Source organism: Carlito syrichta, unplaced genomic scaffold (genome assembly GCF_000164805.1).
Source record: "Carlito syrichta isolate Samal-C Ts95f unplaced genomic scaffold, Tarsius_syrichta-2.0.1 Scaffold74859, whole genome shotgun sequence".
Lineage (NCBI taxonomy): Eukaryota > Metazoa > Chordata > Mammalia > Primates > Tarsiidae > Carlito > Carlito syrichta.
The window spans coordinates 355120-372377 of record NW_007018955.1 but is presented as its reverse complement, the minus strand read 5'-3'; the positions used below and the strand labels follow the sequence as shown (position 1 = coordinate 372377).

General features: G+C 36.9%; 1 protein-coding gene across 33 annotated transcripts in view; it reads right to left on the bottom strand.

Annotated features, from left to right (window-relative positions):
• The window catches only part of RIMS1 (regulating synaptic membrane exocytosis 1), a 192377-nt gene that overhangs the window by 59701 nt on the left and 115418 nt on the right, over positions 1 to 17258 (bottom strand). For 18 of the 33 annotated variants that reach the window (XM_008053475.2, XM_021709938.1, XM_021709934.1 and 15 more), the window contains one exon: positions 5100 to 5335. The exons of 10 other annotated variants lie outside the window; for them this stretch is intronic. In XM_008053475.2, coding sequence (XP_008051666.2) covers positions 5100 to 5335 — 236 coding nt within the window. The remainder of the gene's footprint in view (positions 1 to 5099; positions 5336 to 17258) is intronic. 5 more of the 33 variants (XM_021709940.1, XM_021709944.1, XM_021709936.1 and 2 more) reach the window with 1 other exon arrangement.

The following is a 17258-nucleotide window of genomic DNA, read 5'->3' as shown; positions in this document are numbered from 1 at the left end:
CTGGGCGACAGAGTGAGACTCCAACTCAAAATAATAATAATAATAATAATAATAATAATAATAATAATAATAATAATAATAAATTGTTGGAACAAAGTCACCCACCAACTTGGTTGTGTCCTCACCTAGGAGACCGAGACCCCTGACTCACTTTCATTGGTGACATCTATGAAGAGCACTAAACGTTGCTATTTTTGGCATTTCACTTTATATGTTCTCATTTAGTGCTTTGGTTCACATGTTTCAGGTGTGAATGTTCTTCCAGTGGGGATGACACTTCTGTTTTTGACACATACACTGTGCCTGGCATCATTCTACAGATACAGCTACTCAATGGTTTAGATGAAATAAACTGAGTGCTTTCTAGTCTAGAAAGCTGATGATTTTTTTTACATTTATAGGTGTTTTCTTCATAAGTGCTAAAAGTTCTATCAGAAACCTTAGCCTCAGTTATACAGAGCTCACTCGATTTAAGGTCTATCCTGAGATAACCTTTCCTTACACTGAGGATGGTACCCATTAGCGTTAAGTGAGGCTTTCGCACAACTGCGGGCTCCACTCAGATATCCCCATATCCCAGGGGAGCTAGCCCTTGCCACTTTCAATGTCCAATCCAGGTACTGTTCCCTCATCTTGGACAGTCTATCCCTGTGTAATCTTCTGATTTACTTACAGTTTATGCTCAGGCCCCATCTCTTCAAGAAAGTCTCCTAATGGATGGCGTCACATCTCAGCCCTGCTCCTCCTGCACTCCGGCGCTGGATACCTGCCTCTTCAGAGCTGATACACATACCTGAGACTGCCCCAGACACTGTGACTTCCTAAGCGTAAGTGCAGTGCCTTTTCACCCTCTATCCCATGTATTCAGCCCCTGGCATGGGACCTCGCGTGTGCAAACCCCACAGAGGTTCACGAAATGTTTGCTGGGCCTTATTTCAGTTTCTCTTTTTACCTTTATTTTCAGCACAGTGGTAAAAACATGGGCTTTGGCACCAGGTAGCCTGAGTTTAAATTTGAACCCAGTCACTCATTGTGGGCAAGCTGTTTAATCCCTCCAGGTCTTCATGTCTTCAGCTTCAAAGTGGGGATAATAATAGGTTCTAAGTTTGTTGTAATCCACAGAGGAGTAAAATTATATATACACACACACACATACACACACACACCCCTTAAAAGTGCATAGAACTCAAGAAATATGGATATATTACAGTTTTATACACTTAGACACACAAATATTTGTCATTCTTATAATACTTGTCACCATAATTTCAAGAGTGCATTTAGAAATGAATTTTCACAGATGTGTAGACCCCTCCCAATAGCACCTTCCTTTCTCAGCAAGGAGAGACCCACCTCTAATGAATATGATGCAGTTAGGGCCAGAGCCTCACTACATGGGTTGGGCCACAAAACCAACATAGATCAAAATCTTCCTCGCATCAGAAGCCTAGCCCTAGCTCATCTAGATCTCCATTCAGTTCCAAAATATTTCTGGCTCAGAGACTTTTTCTCTAAATGTCCCCTTCTCCACTACTACCTCATACCCTTTCAATCAAATTCAGTTGCTGTCCGCTGGGGGACTGAAGCATGAACTTGACTGGGGGAGGGCATGTGCCAGTAGCAGCAACTGGATTCATGGTTTGGAAACCTTCCTGTTTATGCCAGTCTCCCAGGTGAAAAAACACATTTTATAAAGGTATTCCTAGTTTCATTATAAATGAAAACTGTGGTAGAGCTGATTTTAAAAATTAATATTATTTACAAGTGAAAAAGTATATAAGGACATAGAAAATTATGTACACCATGTTTTGAGCATAGCAAATTGCATATTTATATATAATATGCAACATATATGCAATTTATTTGCATATTCATATTTTCCATATATAATTTCCTGTGCTCTTCAATTTGCTTTACTATTAATATTTTTATTTGTATACATTTATGGGTACAAATGAAATTTTGTCACACGCACAAACTGCACAGTGGTGAGGTCAGGGCCTAGGGTGTGTGTCACCTGATCATGTACACTGTCCCTGTTAAGACATCTCTCATCATCTGCCCCCTCACACCCCTCATTTTACTTGATTTCAGACAAAGACCAAGGATACTCCTTTGAGCACATTTATAGCTATAAAATAAAAAGTAGAAAAATGATGTGCTTGAAACCTGCCCTTCTGAAAGGGCTCACTGGATTTCATTTTTTAAGTGCTTCACATTTTCCCCTATCTGTATCTGTAAGGACTGAGGAGAGAATCTCTACCCCACGGTGTCTTACTGTAAAGAGGCTCGCTATACTAGAAGCCTTTAATCAAAGTCTTTTTTATATTAAACATAATTAACCATTTACATTAAACATAACACACTGTATCCCACTGAATACCGAGCTGATTTTAATAGATAAGCAATGGTGTTGCCTCCGCTAACTCTTGATCAACTGACAGTGTTAGAAAATCTGTCATGATCACCCCTTTCCCTGGGAGGGCCCAGATGCCTCACACCAGTGTGAGACCAGTGGTTTCATTTCATAGAGAAGACACTCAAGCGACTTACACGGGTATTTATTAGAGTTGGACACACACCAGATGGTCTTTCTGAGGTGATGGGCTGGGGAAGAGGGTATTTAGGGAAATTTTTAAAAAGACAAAATAGTTCTATAGGCTAGTAACTATAAAACTGTGGCATTACTGAAAGGGAGGGCTGGGAATTAGGAAATACAGAAACACCAAACATGTTTCAAGTGGGGCATCCAAGAGGAACTTTCTTATTGGAGGTTAAAATTAAGGAACATTTATTTTGGGAGGGGGAATCTGGAGGCTAAGATTTTATGGTCATATGCAGAACTCAACGTGATAAAACATAAAATTTCTTGGAGTAATAAATTAGGAATTTTGGTGAACCTCTAAGGAAAGATGAAATATGGAGGAAAAATATCACTGTCAGATGATTTAAGAGAGAGAAAAAATAGGCTATGCACTTATGCAAAGAGGAGTGGTAACTGAGAGTTATCGACTTTTGCCACTTGCTTCAGAAAAATCAAGAAGAATAAAGACTAAGGAGAGGTTATCAACAAAGGGTAAATTATTACATAGAAGGAGAATTCACTGGACACCCAGCTCAACACAGCATATCAACAAACTGAGTCCTGGAGAGAAAAAGCCAGAGTTCATTCATTGGAGTCACTTTGGGATAAAACTATTTTGGTATCTTGGTTTCCTAACCCAATGTCCTTTTTTGCTCCTTTATTTGCAATCTAATCTTGAAAGTAGGGTATGCCATGGAAGCTATTAACAATCAACTTCTGGGAAGAGATATTATTTGAAAGTTAGGACATCACCTTAACCAGGACACAACCTAAACTAAGGAGAAAGGGGCTGAGTGTTTTGATGACCATCATTTGAACCTGTCACCAATAGAGATGAGGTACAAGGAGAGTTCCTATGCAAAATGATTGTTGTTTTATACTTTAAAAAACCCTATATTCTATTTAACTAGTGAATAATAGATAGGGAAGTAACTAACTAGAGTGGAAGAGGGGAGGGAAGGAGGGAGGGAGAGAGAGAGGGAGAGAGTGATAGTGAGAGACAGAGAGAGAGAGAGACAGACAAAGAGAGAGAGGGAAGGAGGGAGGAAGAGAGAGGGAGGGAAGAGGAAAGGGAGACTGTGGAAATTTGGGTAAGAAAATAAACCATCTCCTAAACCTGTCATCTCTCACAAAGGAAACATTGGTCCTTAAATGACAGCAAAGAACATTCCATTTCATCTCAGTCAAAGCACTTTGCAGTCTGGTGGCCAAAGTCTTCTCTACACCCCATGATGTACAGTTACTTAAAAACCTATAACCAAGAAGCACCACCATTAAAAAAACCAAACAACACAAATGACAAAAGCCTCCCCCACCTATTCTAAAGAAGGCTGTCCTAAAGGAAGATAAGCGATTCTGCCTCACAATAAACAGAACAGCACACCTTGCTGGAACAGTAGATGTCACAGGGATACTAGCTAATCTAGTTCATTTGAATCTTTGATCTTAAGACTTGACTTGAATTTCCCACTTCCAATTTATTTGTGAATATATGCAGTAGACTGCATAAAGTGAAGTAGGCACATTCCAAAATGCTGAATGAGATACAAAAAGTATTTTATGAAGGTTTTTGGCATAAGTAAATTTTGTGGCAAGTCTCTTGCCATTAAGGAACAGAAAATGGAACCAACATTAGTTATTAGAGGAAAATCAGGGGCAGATCATTTAAATTGGCTCAATATTCCACTTACCTTTGGTTTTACATAGTATTGAACATGGTAATGAATTATCTCATATGTCAGACCAAGATTATGTAAACTTTAGCAGTGTTTTATTACATTTCACAATATAAAAACAAAAACAAAAAATCTTTCCCATTTGCATTTGTTTATATATACGTATGTATTTATACACACACACACACACACACACACACACACACACACACACCTTTAGGACATGAAGTTTTCAAGATTTATAAACAATAGAAAGTATTTGAAACACAAATTTGTATTAAAACATTATTCTTTGCAAAAAAATCACTGACCCATTTTTCTGAAGCAAAAAACACCGCTGGGGTTTTACTTGCATTGAGACTATAACAAGCACAGTTCAATTATTACATTCATACAGTACCTTGTAGACTATATTTCAAGTTGCACAACTGACCTTCTTTTCTATTAAAAATATAAACATATCTAAATTATAAGTAATTGAGTTATTGAACATTTTGCAAAAAAGAGAATCCTGTTGCTTTTCTTGCATATAAGTAAATTTGGATCTTTAAAATTTCTTTGCATTTCCTTGAATATTTGTAAATATGACCTTATTTTTTTAACTCAAAAATATCTGACCACTTTACAGATTTCAGAAAATGATACCTTGTTCAGAAAGCTGCACAGAAAAAAAAAAAAAAAAATACACCCAGACATTTAACAGATGTTTCAGAGAGAGAAAACAAATTATTTTCAGAGAAGATTCAGGTCCATACCACAATCCCATCCCAAGCCACAGTGTGGGGACAACTGTGCCTCAGCAAGGACCTGAAATGCTCGGGCTGGACCGCGTCACTCACCCGTCTGGCTCAGCTGAGATGTGCTCCTGCTCCTCCTGGATACGATGGCCACCACCTTGGCGCTCAGGCTGGACCTCCGCTTCTTGGAGCCGGCACCAACGGTGCCCACAGCTGTGTCTGACTGGCTGCCGTCATGGTGCTCCAGTGAGTAAATCTCTCCACTCACGCTGGTGCTCTTCGTGATGGCTCTTCCCGAAGGCCCCATCCGTCTGCCTTGCATTTTGGGGGTAAATGAACTATATTTACAAAGTAAAAACATATATGCATCCATAAATTACAGGTCAGCATAACCAAAATTCTAAATCCAATTCATTTGAAACAATCCAGATACTCTGTTAGGGAAAAAGCCCACTGAGAAGAAGTCTTCCAGTCACATATACCTTAAGATCATATCACCATCCTCAACACTTACGAATAGATATTGCTTGAAACAATGCCACTTCAACACGAAACACTCTATAGACTAAACACTCTATAGACTTCCTAAAGAGAAAGGCAACCAGTGCTCTCCAGGGGAGATACGTGGTACTGACCGATTTTGTAAATACTGTGGTTACTATGTTACCAGGGGAAAACTGAAAGTATTTAAATCAATAAGGAAAGTTCATATATAGTGTTGAGAGAAAAACAGTGTAAAAAAACGGATACTCTGATTTTTTTTAAGAAATAAAAATAGCATTTGTCTCATTTGGGATCTAATAATCCTTTTTGCAGGCTTAATGAAGCTAAGCAAGACTACTAAGGAGTCAAAAAAAAAAAGCCAAGAAGCAAATACTGCTTTTGGTTGAAGCTTCCCCTCCTCTTCCCCTCATCCAGGTCCTCCCTTGAAGCCTCACACTCTATGCTGTATCTGCTCCTTTTTTTGCTTGTTAACTTCTATCAAAACGTACTTATCTGTGTTCTCAGGTTGCACAAGCTCATCTAAGTAGATGCATTCTTTCCCTCAAAGAATATACCACAGTTAAGAATTTCAGGCACCAGTGAAAGTCAGTGAGAAAAGTTTTGTCTACTAGTCAAAGTCAGTGTCAGTCTGAGAGCTGAGGAGAGATGGGGCATGGGTGCCAGGACTCCTGGGACCTTTTAAACTACATGCATATTCAGCTGTGTGGCCAAGTCAGACTACCCTTTCAGGCCTAATAGAGTACTGATTCACTAGATTTGAAATGACTCTATTAATTAATTTGATGCTTCTTCAAAATATTTGCAAAAACTGACATGTGATCCTTATTGCCATCTTGGTCTTCAGTTTCTATTTCTTGTTTTGAACTAAAAACTACATGTTTTCCAACACAGCATCTTTAACAGTGGTGAAATTTCATATGTGGGTCAGAAGAAATCCTAATATGATTACAAATGATGAAAGAGAAAACCACTTTTGTTTCTATATTGGCAATGAGATGAAATGAATATAAAGCGGTTCAGAAAGGTCAGTGGGCAAGACTGGAGGATTCATATGCAGCAGAAAAGAGATGAGACTGGCTACCAACATCCTTTGTGGGAGGGTCACTGAAACAAAGACCTCTGTGCAAGGAGGTTGACTTGGAATCTTTAACAGTTGGCTACATCACTTCAGTTGGCCTACATCAAAATTCTGATAACAATAAAAGATTCTTAGTTTTTCAATTTATTCCAATCATCTTTTCATCAACTCAAAGTTTTAAACATTATTTGCATATCTGATAATTTTACTATGTATTTTATGCATTCTGTTTTACAAAACCCAGATGAGAATATTACATATTATCAGTCCAAAACTTATCCCTTTGGGATTTACAGTCCCAATGCCAGTGGACTCTCTTTCCTGCTAATTATTAGTCAATTTCTCCTGTGTCCATGAAAAATGGCCTATCAGTATACAGACCTTTAACAATCAAGTCAACCTCACTGATCTCACAGATTTATCTGGACAAATTATCTCAATCTGCCACCTTCTTAAGGCTCTTCTCACTACTTGCGTCTAATATTATACTTGCAGAATTCTACTGGAGAATGTGCAGAAATGTCAAGATTTGGTCAGTTTTACAATCACAATGCCCATTCTCAATCAAACACCCAAAACTAAGAAATCAGTGGTTTTTCATGTTATCAGTCTTTTAACACACATCTTACAGCGGTTACTGAAAACCCTTCATCTGACGGTTTTATCTTTACTGGAAAGTATAAACTAATTAAGGAGTGTCTGCTTTTTTTCTCCCCATTATTCCATTAAAATGGAATTCTATTACAGCTTTCAATTTGCATTTTAAAGTCAATCCAGAAAAATACTACTGTGAAATTCTGGGCAATGTTCTTTAGGTTACAGAGAAGTTTAAAAGTATAAGGAAATGTCTTCTATCTTATTTCTGTCATGAACATGTATTAAGATGAGCAGGGAAGATTCCAGACTTTTTTTAATGGATATACAATACTAGCAATGAAATGCTCTACAATGTTGCCAAATAGAACTTTTGAGAAAAAAAAAAAAAAAAGAAAACATATACACACGGGGAAATCTATATATTAAGTGTTACCAATGGAAGTAGGTTGATTTAAGAGGTTATATTAAAAATGATTGTGTGAATAAAGTGTATTAAGTAATTTTTCCTAAAAAAATAAAATATTGGTTTAGATACTTAAAAGCATTCTTATATGATAGGAGGATAGGTAACATCTTAAATAAGCTAGAATACTCTAAAATGTTCGATGAGAACATATTAAGGCATTTGAGGGCGGTGTGGAGGATCTAACCAGTCCAATTAATCCCTCTGATGGCCACTGGTTTAGCACAAATACCTACTTCCCCATCTCTCAGTTTTTACATGGAAACTCTTCCCATTTGTCTGTATGTCTTTACCCTTCACAAGGCATTGCAAGGCTTTCTGCTTCACAAAGATTTTTGTCTGCATCACGGCTGTTGTGTCCTGGCCTTTTGTCTTCTATTTTGTATAGTTCTACTAAGATTCTGATATTTATAAGAGCATGCACCTTACGTATCACTAAATGGACCCCAGTACTTCCCCATTGTTTAATGAATGGCTTTATGAGTAGGAGGTGAAAAGTGGCTTATCAGTATACAGACTTTTAACAATCAAGCCAACACAAAACACCTCTCTTCATGCAGACATTTTGCTGAAAATCTCCAGGAGTTACCTAGTCCTTTTAGTCTCTTCTGAACTAACTTGGACCAGGTTTTGGCCCTACCACTTCATTAAAACTGTCCCTTCTCAGTCACCAATAACTCCATGTAGCAAAATCCTATCACTTCTCAGATCTTATCCTTGCAGCTTCCCAGTACAATACTAGCAATGAAATGCTCTACAATGTTGCCAAATAGAACTTTTGGGGAAAAAAAAAAAAAGAAAACATATACACATGGGGAAATCTATATATTAAGTGTTACCAATGGAAGTAGGTTGATTTAAGAGGTTATATTAAAAATGATTGTGTGAATAAATTGTATTAAGTAATTTTTCCTAAAAAAATAAAATATTGGTTTAGATGCTTAAAAGCATTCTTATATGATAGGAGGATAGGTAACTTCTTAAAGAAGCTGGAATTCTCTAAAATGTTCGATGAGAACATAATAAGGCATTTGAGGGAGGTGTGGAGGATCTAACCAGTCCAATTAATCCCTCTGATGGTCACTGGTTTAGCACAAATACCTACTTCCCCATCTCTCAGTTTTTACATGGAAACTCTTCCCATTTGTCTGTATGTCTTTACCCTTCACAAGGCATTGCAAGGCTTTCTGCTTCACAAAGATTTTTGTCTGCATCACGGCTGTTGTGTCCTGGCCTTTTGTCTTCTATTTTGTATAGTTCTACTAAGATTCTGATATTTATAAGAGCATGCACCTTACGTCTCACTAAATGGACCCCAGTACTTCCCCATTGTTTAATGAATGGCTTTATGAGTAGGAGGTGAAAAGTGGCTTATCAGTATACAGACTTTTAACAATCAAGCCAACACAAAACACGCGTTCTTTTTAGTCACCTCTCTTCATGCAGACATTTTGCTGACTGAAAATCTCCAGGAGTTACCTAGTCCTTTTAGTCTCTTCTGAACTAACTTGGACCAGGTTTTGGCTCTACCACTTCATTAAAACTGTCCCTTCTCAGTCACCAATAACTCCATGTAGCAAAATCCTGTCACTTCTCAGATCTTATCCTTGCAGCTTCCCAGTACAACATTCATCAGGGCATTTGATTCTATTGGTTTGAAATACTTTATTCTCATGGATTTTCCAAACTTGCACCTCACTGACAAGACTTGTCCTCTTTCACCACTAAAGGTTGGCATTCCCCAGTGTCCGGCCCTGTGGCCTACATTCTTCCATATGAAACCAACTCTGGGATGTTTCACCTAGTCCCAAGCTTCACATACTGTCTGTATGCTACAGACCTTGGTTGAGCTTCTCCACCTTGTACTCAGCCCTGGACTCTGGAGTTATACATCTAGCAGTCAACTGACATGCCTGCTCAAATATGTCTAGTAAAGCTCTCATATATAGTGTTCTGCTCAATAAAAAAGGCACCTTCTCGAAGTTTCTGTGTCTCATGAAAGACACCATCACTCAACTGCTCAGAGTAATCACCGCTTCAGAGTAAGGACAAAAATGTCCAAACTTGGAACTAAGATAAAAAATAAACAATTAACCACAAACAAAATGGTTGCCAGTTTACCTTACTTTTCCCTAACATGCCTACCCAAGGGTTATTTGACTCCCTAGGGAGATGTAAAACTTTTGACTTAGTGTTTACTCTTGTTATGGCCCAAACATTTTACAATTCAGTAAAGTTAGATGTCAACTTGAGGGAAAGAAAAAAGCTGGAAAGAAGTAAATGATTACTATTTGGTAGAGGATAGCCAACAGGTCATAGTTTCATTGATCAAGAACCCATTATCCAGTTTTGCATCTAATTTAGTAATCCTATTCTGGTTTCTCTCCCTCTTTTTAATATACACACTACAAATGTGTATATATAAGTACACAAGCTTCTTGGATCATCTTTGAAAGTGGCTTGTCATACTGCTGGTTTTTTCACTGGTGAGTTAATTAAAACCTCAGCATTTGCTATTTCTCTGGTGATTGCGTTTTAATTTTGAGAACTACATTTGATGATGTTGGAAGTCCCACCAAAGATGCTCAAATGAATTCCCTACTTAAGTCATGTTGTCCAGGTGGGGTAATTTACGGTTCTTAAACCCAAGAATGCCTCTTTCTGGCTTCTAGATTTCATCTCAAGAGGCAACAGCACAGTTTTCTGTTTCTGTTTTCATTTTTCTGACTCTGGTATGCTGTGTAAATTTTGTTTGTTGCTGGTTCTGGCTCTGGCAAACTTGTCTCATTTGGGATTCAATAGTCTTTTCTGCAGTCTTAATGAATCTAAGCAAGACTACTAAGGAGGGAAAAAAAGCTTTGCTTGTGACTAATTGCACTTTCTGAACTAGTGGCAGCAACAATAGGGGATCTATCTAGGGATGAAATCTGCTGAAGAGATGACCAACAGATTTCAGTAGATCATAGATATACTGAAAGTTGGGTGGCAGATGACAGAAAATTTGGTTTGCTAGTCTTTTTGCAAGTCTGTTTGTTTGAATGCTTCTAAAAAGTCACATCACTCCAGAAATTGTCTAGTGCACACTGAAGGAAAAACAGTGCTTTAAAACCTTGGCTTTTGTGTCCAAGTTAATTTTATGCCTATGACTGAGTGGCCACACTGAAGTTGCTAGTTCTCTTTACTAAAAATTAGTATTTTCAGTTAGTGACAAAAATCTCTTACTTTGTACCCTAGAGACAGCTGTCCCAGAAGATAAATATTATATCCTAAGATCTCATAAATGTAATAGAGCATTTGTTCTGATGGGTCTATATATTAATATATTGATAAGTACCTTTATAATTCTAGCATAGAGAACTAAATAATCCCCAGAGAAGGAACTGAACTTTTAATACTTTGAATATACTAGCCTTTTAAGAAAAATACATCCTCATTAAATTACTAATTCAGAAGAATTTTAATAAAAAAATTGAAATCCACAACTTATCAAGGGAATCTTGTCGATATTAACATAATTTTGGCTTACCAGCAGGTTTATAAAAACCACAATATTTCACTTCATGTGTGCTAGGATGACTATAATAAAAAATAGAAAATAACAAGTGTTGACCAGAATCTATAGAAATTGACCTTCAATGTTGCTGGTGGGAATGTAAAATATGCTTTTTTACAAAACACGTTGCAGCTGAGTTCACTTTAAATACAGGTAAACTTAGAGTTACTGTGTGACCTAGCAATGCCATTCAAAAGTTAAACTTAGAGTTACTGTATGTCTAGTAATTTCATTCAAAATTGAAACATAAGAAGGAGGATGGAAAAGGGGATAAGAAACACAACCCACTGGGTACCAGATCCACTACCAGGGAGAAGGAGGGCTTGCTAGAAGCTCAAACCTCACCTGCATGCAATTTACTTATGAAGAAAATCCTCAAAGGTACCCCACAGCTCTGAAATAAATAAGTAAACTAAAAAAGTGAAGCACAGAGTTACCATATGACCCAGCAATTCCACTCCTAGGCATATACACAAGAGAACTGAAAACATATATCCATTCAAACATGTATGAATTATTCATATCAACATTATTTATAACAGACAAAAAGTGGAGACAACCCAAGTGCACATCAAGTGATGAAGAAATGAAATCTAGTATATCCAGACAACGGTATATTATCAACCATAAAAAGATATAAGGTTGATGTTGCAGCATGATTGAAGTGGAAAACATTATACTACATGAAAGAGGCCAGATATGAAATTCTAGACATTGTTTCATTCCATTTAAACGAAATGCCTAACATTTCAATCCATAGACTGAAGGTAGATTAGTGGTCCCTGGGGGCTAGAACACAGGGAATGGAGTGACTGCCATGAGCACATGCTTCTCTTGGGGGATAATAAAAAAAGTTTTGAAATTGGATAGTGGTGATGGCTGCACAACTTTGTGAATACACTAAGAGCCACCGAATTGGATACATTAAAAGAGTGAGTTGTATGATATGTACACCATATCACAATTAAAAAAATAGTTTTACGTCTTCTTCCAGATTTTATTAGTGGTATATAATGCAAGCACATGATTTTATTTGTTAAGATTTAGATTGGATGGTGGCACATGCCTGTAGTTCCATCTACATGGAAGGCTGAGGTAGAAGGATCACTTGAGGTTGAGGCTGTGGCGGCCATGAGCGTGCCACTCCACTCCAGCCTGGGAGATGGACTGAGACTCCAACTCAAAAAAAAAAAATTAGATTGGTTTTCTCCTGGATAGACAAGTTAATCTGGAATTTCGAAGCTGCCTTTACTGGTTTTAGTTAATGTATAAGCTAACATCTCTTCCAATAATGCTTAAGTTCATGAAAAAATTTAAAATGATACACTAATGAAGTAGGACTCTGCAATTTTGAAGAATTTCTGATATCAACAGTAATTGAGTTGGCTGGAGTTCAAATTGTGCATAATTTACAAGAGATTCATTAAGTCTAAGACCTAGCATGAATATTATGTTTCATTCATTACTAAAAATCTTTGGCTATATGGACAGCTGCTAAGTAAGATAGAATACAAAAATGGCTAACAGCCAAGAAATGTATATATATTTACATTAAAAATGCCTCTAATTTTTATGTTAATTGTGGTTTTACTTGGGTTTTCTCAAGCTTGAGAATATGTGCACAGGACACCGGGTGCAAGAGTTTTATTGTGTGCGCTGCATGATTTGGGCATCTAAGCTGTTCACATGTAACATGTTATGCTCAATTATATACCTCTGAGTTTTCTCTATGAAACAGAAGCTTAGGTTAAAATTGTTATTGATGTGGGGTAATTCTAAATTAGAAATATGGCAAAGATATGTGACTACATATTAAAGGAAATGGATTTGCTTTTAATTATCAAAGGAGAAGATGGACATTGTTTCTTACAGTAAAACACTGCATGTGAATGTGAACAAAGATAGTAAAAAACGACTTATTGGTCACAGATTGCTCAACCTAATCCGACTTGTAAAACTTATTGGAATAAAGTTGTGCATAATATTGTTTAAGTATTTGTATGATCTGTATTGATATCTTCCTTTTGTCATTCTATGATATTGGTCATTTGTATTTAGTCCATTTACCTTTCATACAAACTATCAATATAGCTGGAGTTAAATACACCACATGCTGTTTATTTTTAATCTCCCCATCTTTTCTTCTACTCCTCCTTTTTACGTAACTAGATTCATGAGCTGTTTTTGTTATCTGATACTTTCTCCACCATTAGCATCTAGTTGTGCATTCTCCTATTATTGTATGAGTAATCTAAACATTAAAGTATGCACCTTGACTTACCAAAATCACCCTTAAGTTAGACATGTTTACCACTTTCAAATAATGCAAGAACTAAGCATGTACTCCCTCTCATCTTTCATATAGTTTTACTTCTACATATGTTTTAACTGCCTCAAGATGTTGCTGCTATTGCTACTAACGCTGCCATTCTTTATTCTCTCCTGGAGTTTAGTCCTTCCAACAGGAGATACTTTTCTTCAACATGAGCTAGTATTTTCCATAGTGCAAGTCTGCTGATGATAAATACGCATAGGTGTTTTATCAATCAACGGTCCCTCTGTCTGTCTGCCCATCCATCCATGCATCCATTAACTTTCTAAGGGATATTTTGACTGGGTAATATGTACTGACATAAAATTGTATGTTGGAAGTTTTTTATGTTTTCCTTTCATTCTTCCTTTTGGTTATCCACTAATTTTTGGGTTTCATAATATCTGTTAAAATTTTAGCTAAAGTTTTATCCTTCCCAGAAGATAATTTTGCTCCCTTTCTTTTTTTACTTAGATTCTTTTAAGGATTTTTTTTTTTAGTTTTCTGTACTTTTATTATAATCACACTAGTTTTTTGTTTCTCTTCATATATTGTTGGGTTTTCTTAGGTTTTTTGTTGTATTTGTAATTTGATGCCCTTTATCAGTTTTGGAAAATTCTCAGCCTGTATCTCAGTGTTCGAGCATTTTCCTACCGCCTAAGGTGGCATCCATCTTCCAGCCTCTTCTGGGTCTCCAGCTATCCATACGGGACTTCTCATCTTGTTCCACACACTTCTCATATTCTCCTTCAAGGTCTCTTCTCTCTTTTCTCTCTGTGTGTCGAGTCACACTTTCTATTGACCAACTCTCTAACCTTCTGTTCTGTTGCTTCTAACATGCCACTAACCACCCCCCATTAAATTTTTTGTATTTTTTTTTAGTTTTAGAATTGTCACTTAATTTTTTAATTTTTAAACATGGATTCCAGGTCTCTGCTGAACATATTCATCCTCCCTTGGTTTCTGGAACACATTAATCATGGATATTTTAAAGTCCTTACTGACAACTATTTGTTAGTCTTCCGTCAAGTAGTCTCTTTTTTTCTTTAGTAAACATATGGCTCACACATTTTAATTAGATGTCAAACACTGTGGATGAAAACCCATAGAGGTTCTAGATAATATTATTTTCCTCCAAACAGGGTAAAATTTTCTTCCAACTCACAGAGAGGTTCATCTTGTTCCTGTGCAGGGTTGGGTTTAAGTCTCTGCCATTGCTCAGAGTGTAATGCACCCAGAGTTTGGCCCTTCTGAGATGGGAACAAGAAACCAATGGTGGTTCTCAGGCCCAGACTCTGGGAGCTCAAAGTCCAGCCAACATCCCTAGCATGGGAGGCCCTGGGTTTTGTGTGGCTCTGCTGTGCCCACTGCCGCTTCCTTAGAATTGTCATGCTGGCCCATGAACAAGGGAAGTCTACAGCACACATGAGCTCTTCACCCACAGCACCCAGCTTCACTTCCTGAACGGTGGTGGCATCCATCTTCCAGCCTGGTGAGACCACCCTCTCTGCCCAGATGCTGTCATCACAAGTCACCGAGTTGGTAGGTGCCTTCCGAAAACATGAGACCGATATACTGACTTGTGTTTTCTCTTCTTTTAAAGGTTGAAGCTCCTCATGTTCCTGCCTGCCTTGCCGTTTTCAAGTGTCTTACAACAGGTTTTTAGAAAAATAATTGTTGTTCTCACGCATCGTTTGTACTTATTTAGCTTTTGTAGTTTTACATGTGGATTAGTGTGATATGAGCTACACTGTCATGCATAAACTGTGACCATGTCATATTATTGCTTATTTTTTAATAAGGGTAGAATTATACAGACCAGCTATGCTCTTATCAAAGTCTTCACAGGGTCATGAGTGTTATAACTGTGTTACGGCAATTTCTTTCTTTGTAAACAATCCTGAACAGCTTTTGCCACCTTTCCTGCATCTAGTTCCCCAGTGCCTACTCTGCTGCAGGGTGGCAGACTTGAGACAATCTTCTAAACCCTGTCACCTGCACTCTCAGGTAGAAAACCTTACTTCAAAGTGCTCCAGGGTTGACATTTCCCCAAGTTCTCCCAGATTCTACAGGGTACTGGCTGGGCTGTTGAAGTCTGTTGCATTTGTTCTAGAGAATTTGATACCCTCTCTATTCAACAGCTGAAGATGTCAGCATCTTCTGTAAATATTTCCCCACATTTTTGGTCCAGACTTCACTAAAGCTGTTTCCTATAGTTTATAATTTAGAGACATGGTTATCTTCTATTTTCATGTTAAGGTTTTTAGTCTTTTTCTCATAAAACTAGAAATGAGTAAAAACATCTGTGCTCAGTAATCTTAAATCTGAGCTCCTGGGGTCTCTTGGAGAAGTAAATTACATAGGGCTTAATGGTGCATTTGAACCCACATTTCCATGGGCGTGGTATTACTCCCAGGGGAATACTTCTCTTGGTGAAGATAGGGGAAACAAAAAAGTTTAGATAATCACAGTATATAAATATGTTCTGTGGTGTTAAACTTCCGTGTGGGAGAGCAATTAGGAAAAGAACATCTAAAACATTCCTTACTGGGGGTGGGGTGATTTTTAAAAATTGAGACACTGAATTAGAAGTAAAATTAGGAGGAAAGTTAAAAATTAGGGTGACTTCTAGTTTTTTTATTTGGGATCTGGGTAAATAATAGTGTGAAGAAAATGTAATTAATAATGTTTTTATACTGTCTCTAAGAAGTTTTGTTTTAGGGCCTTACAGACTACACATAACCAGTTAAAAGTGTGTATTCTCATGTATTTCCAATCTATTATAAATGCAAATATATATGTGTGTGATTGTATATACACACACATGCTTTATTGTGTAATATTGCACATACAAGCTGGTACACAATGTTCAGTGAATACCAAAACATGAGAAAACAATTTTACATCATGTATGGGAAAACAATTTGTAAAAATGATATACATACATTTTATACATAAAATTGTATAAATGCCACAAAGGATAAAGTCATGAAACTGATGATGCACAGACTAATGCTTCCTTGGTATATCTATTATTTTAGGCTACAAAGAAACAAAGAACAAACTAATTAATCTGAATGCTTCAGATAATTTTGAGAATATTTCCATGAATTATAGGAAACTAGCATCTATGCCCTCTTGAGGATATTTCCTTTATTTACCATGCTGCACATGAAGTATGCACTCAATTATCAAATACTAATTAATCTATATTTGGTCAAGTCTGTGCTTTGAGATAGTCTAATGGAAAACAACATAATATGTTAAAATGAATAATAGCTTTAAATGATGATTTTCTAAATAAAAAAGGTAAATGAAAAATATTTAAATTTTTTACCATATTGCTTAAATTTAACCAATAGCAAGAGTAGTATAGAATTTGTTAGCTATACAAGCTGAAACAATGAACTTGGAAATAAAATATATTCCTCTAGACAATCTGTAACATGCCATGTAAAGCAAAAGTCCTAAAAAGTAATAACAAGCATTTCATCTCCTCATATACCGAGTGTATAATTAATAAACAAAATATATAGTAGAAAAACAGATCAACTAAGACCAATATAGACCAGCCTGCTAGTTTTCTTTTTTTTTTTAAGTAGATTTGTTTCTGTGAGAGATCACTCAGTATTATGAACCTTAATTCCATCCAGGTTGCTGCGAAGTTCATGATTTTGTTCTTCTTTATGGCTGCGTAGTATTCCATACTATAAGAAAAGGATTGCAAGTAGCAAGAAACTGGGGAGGGGGGTGGA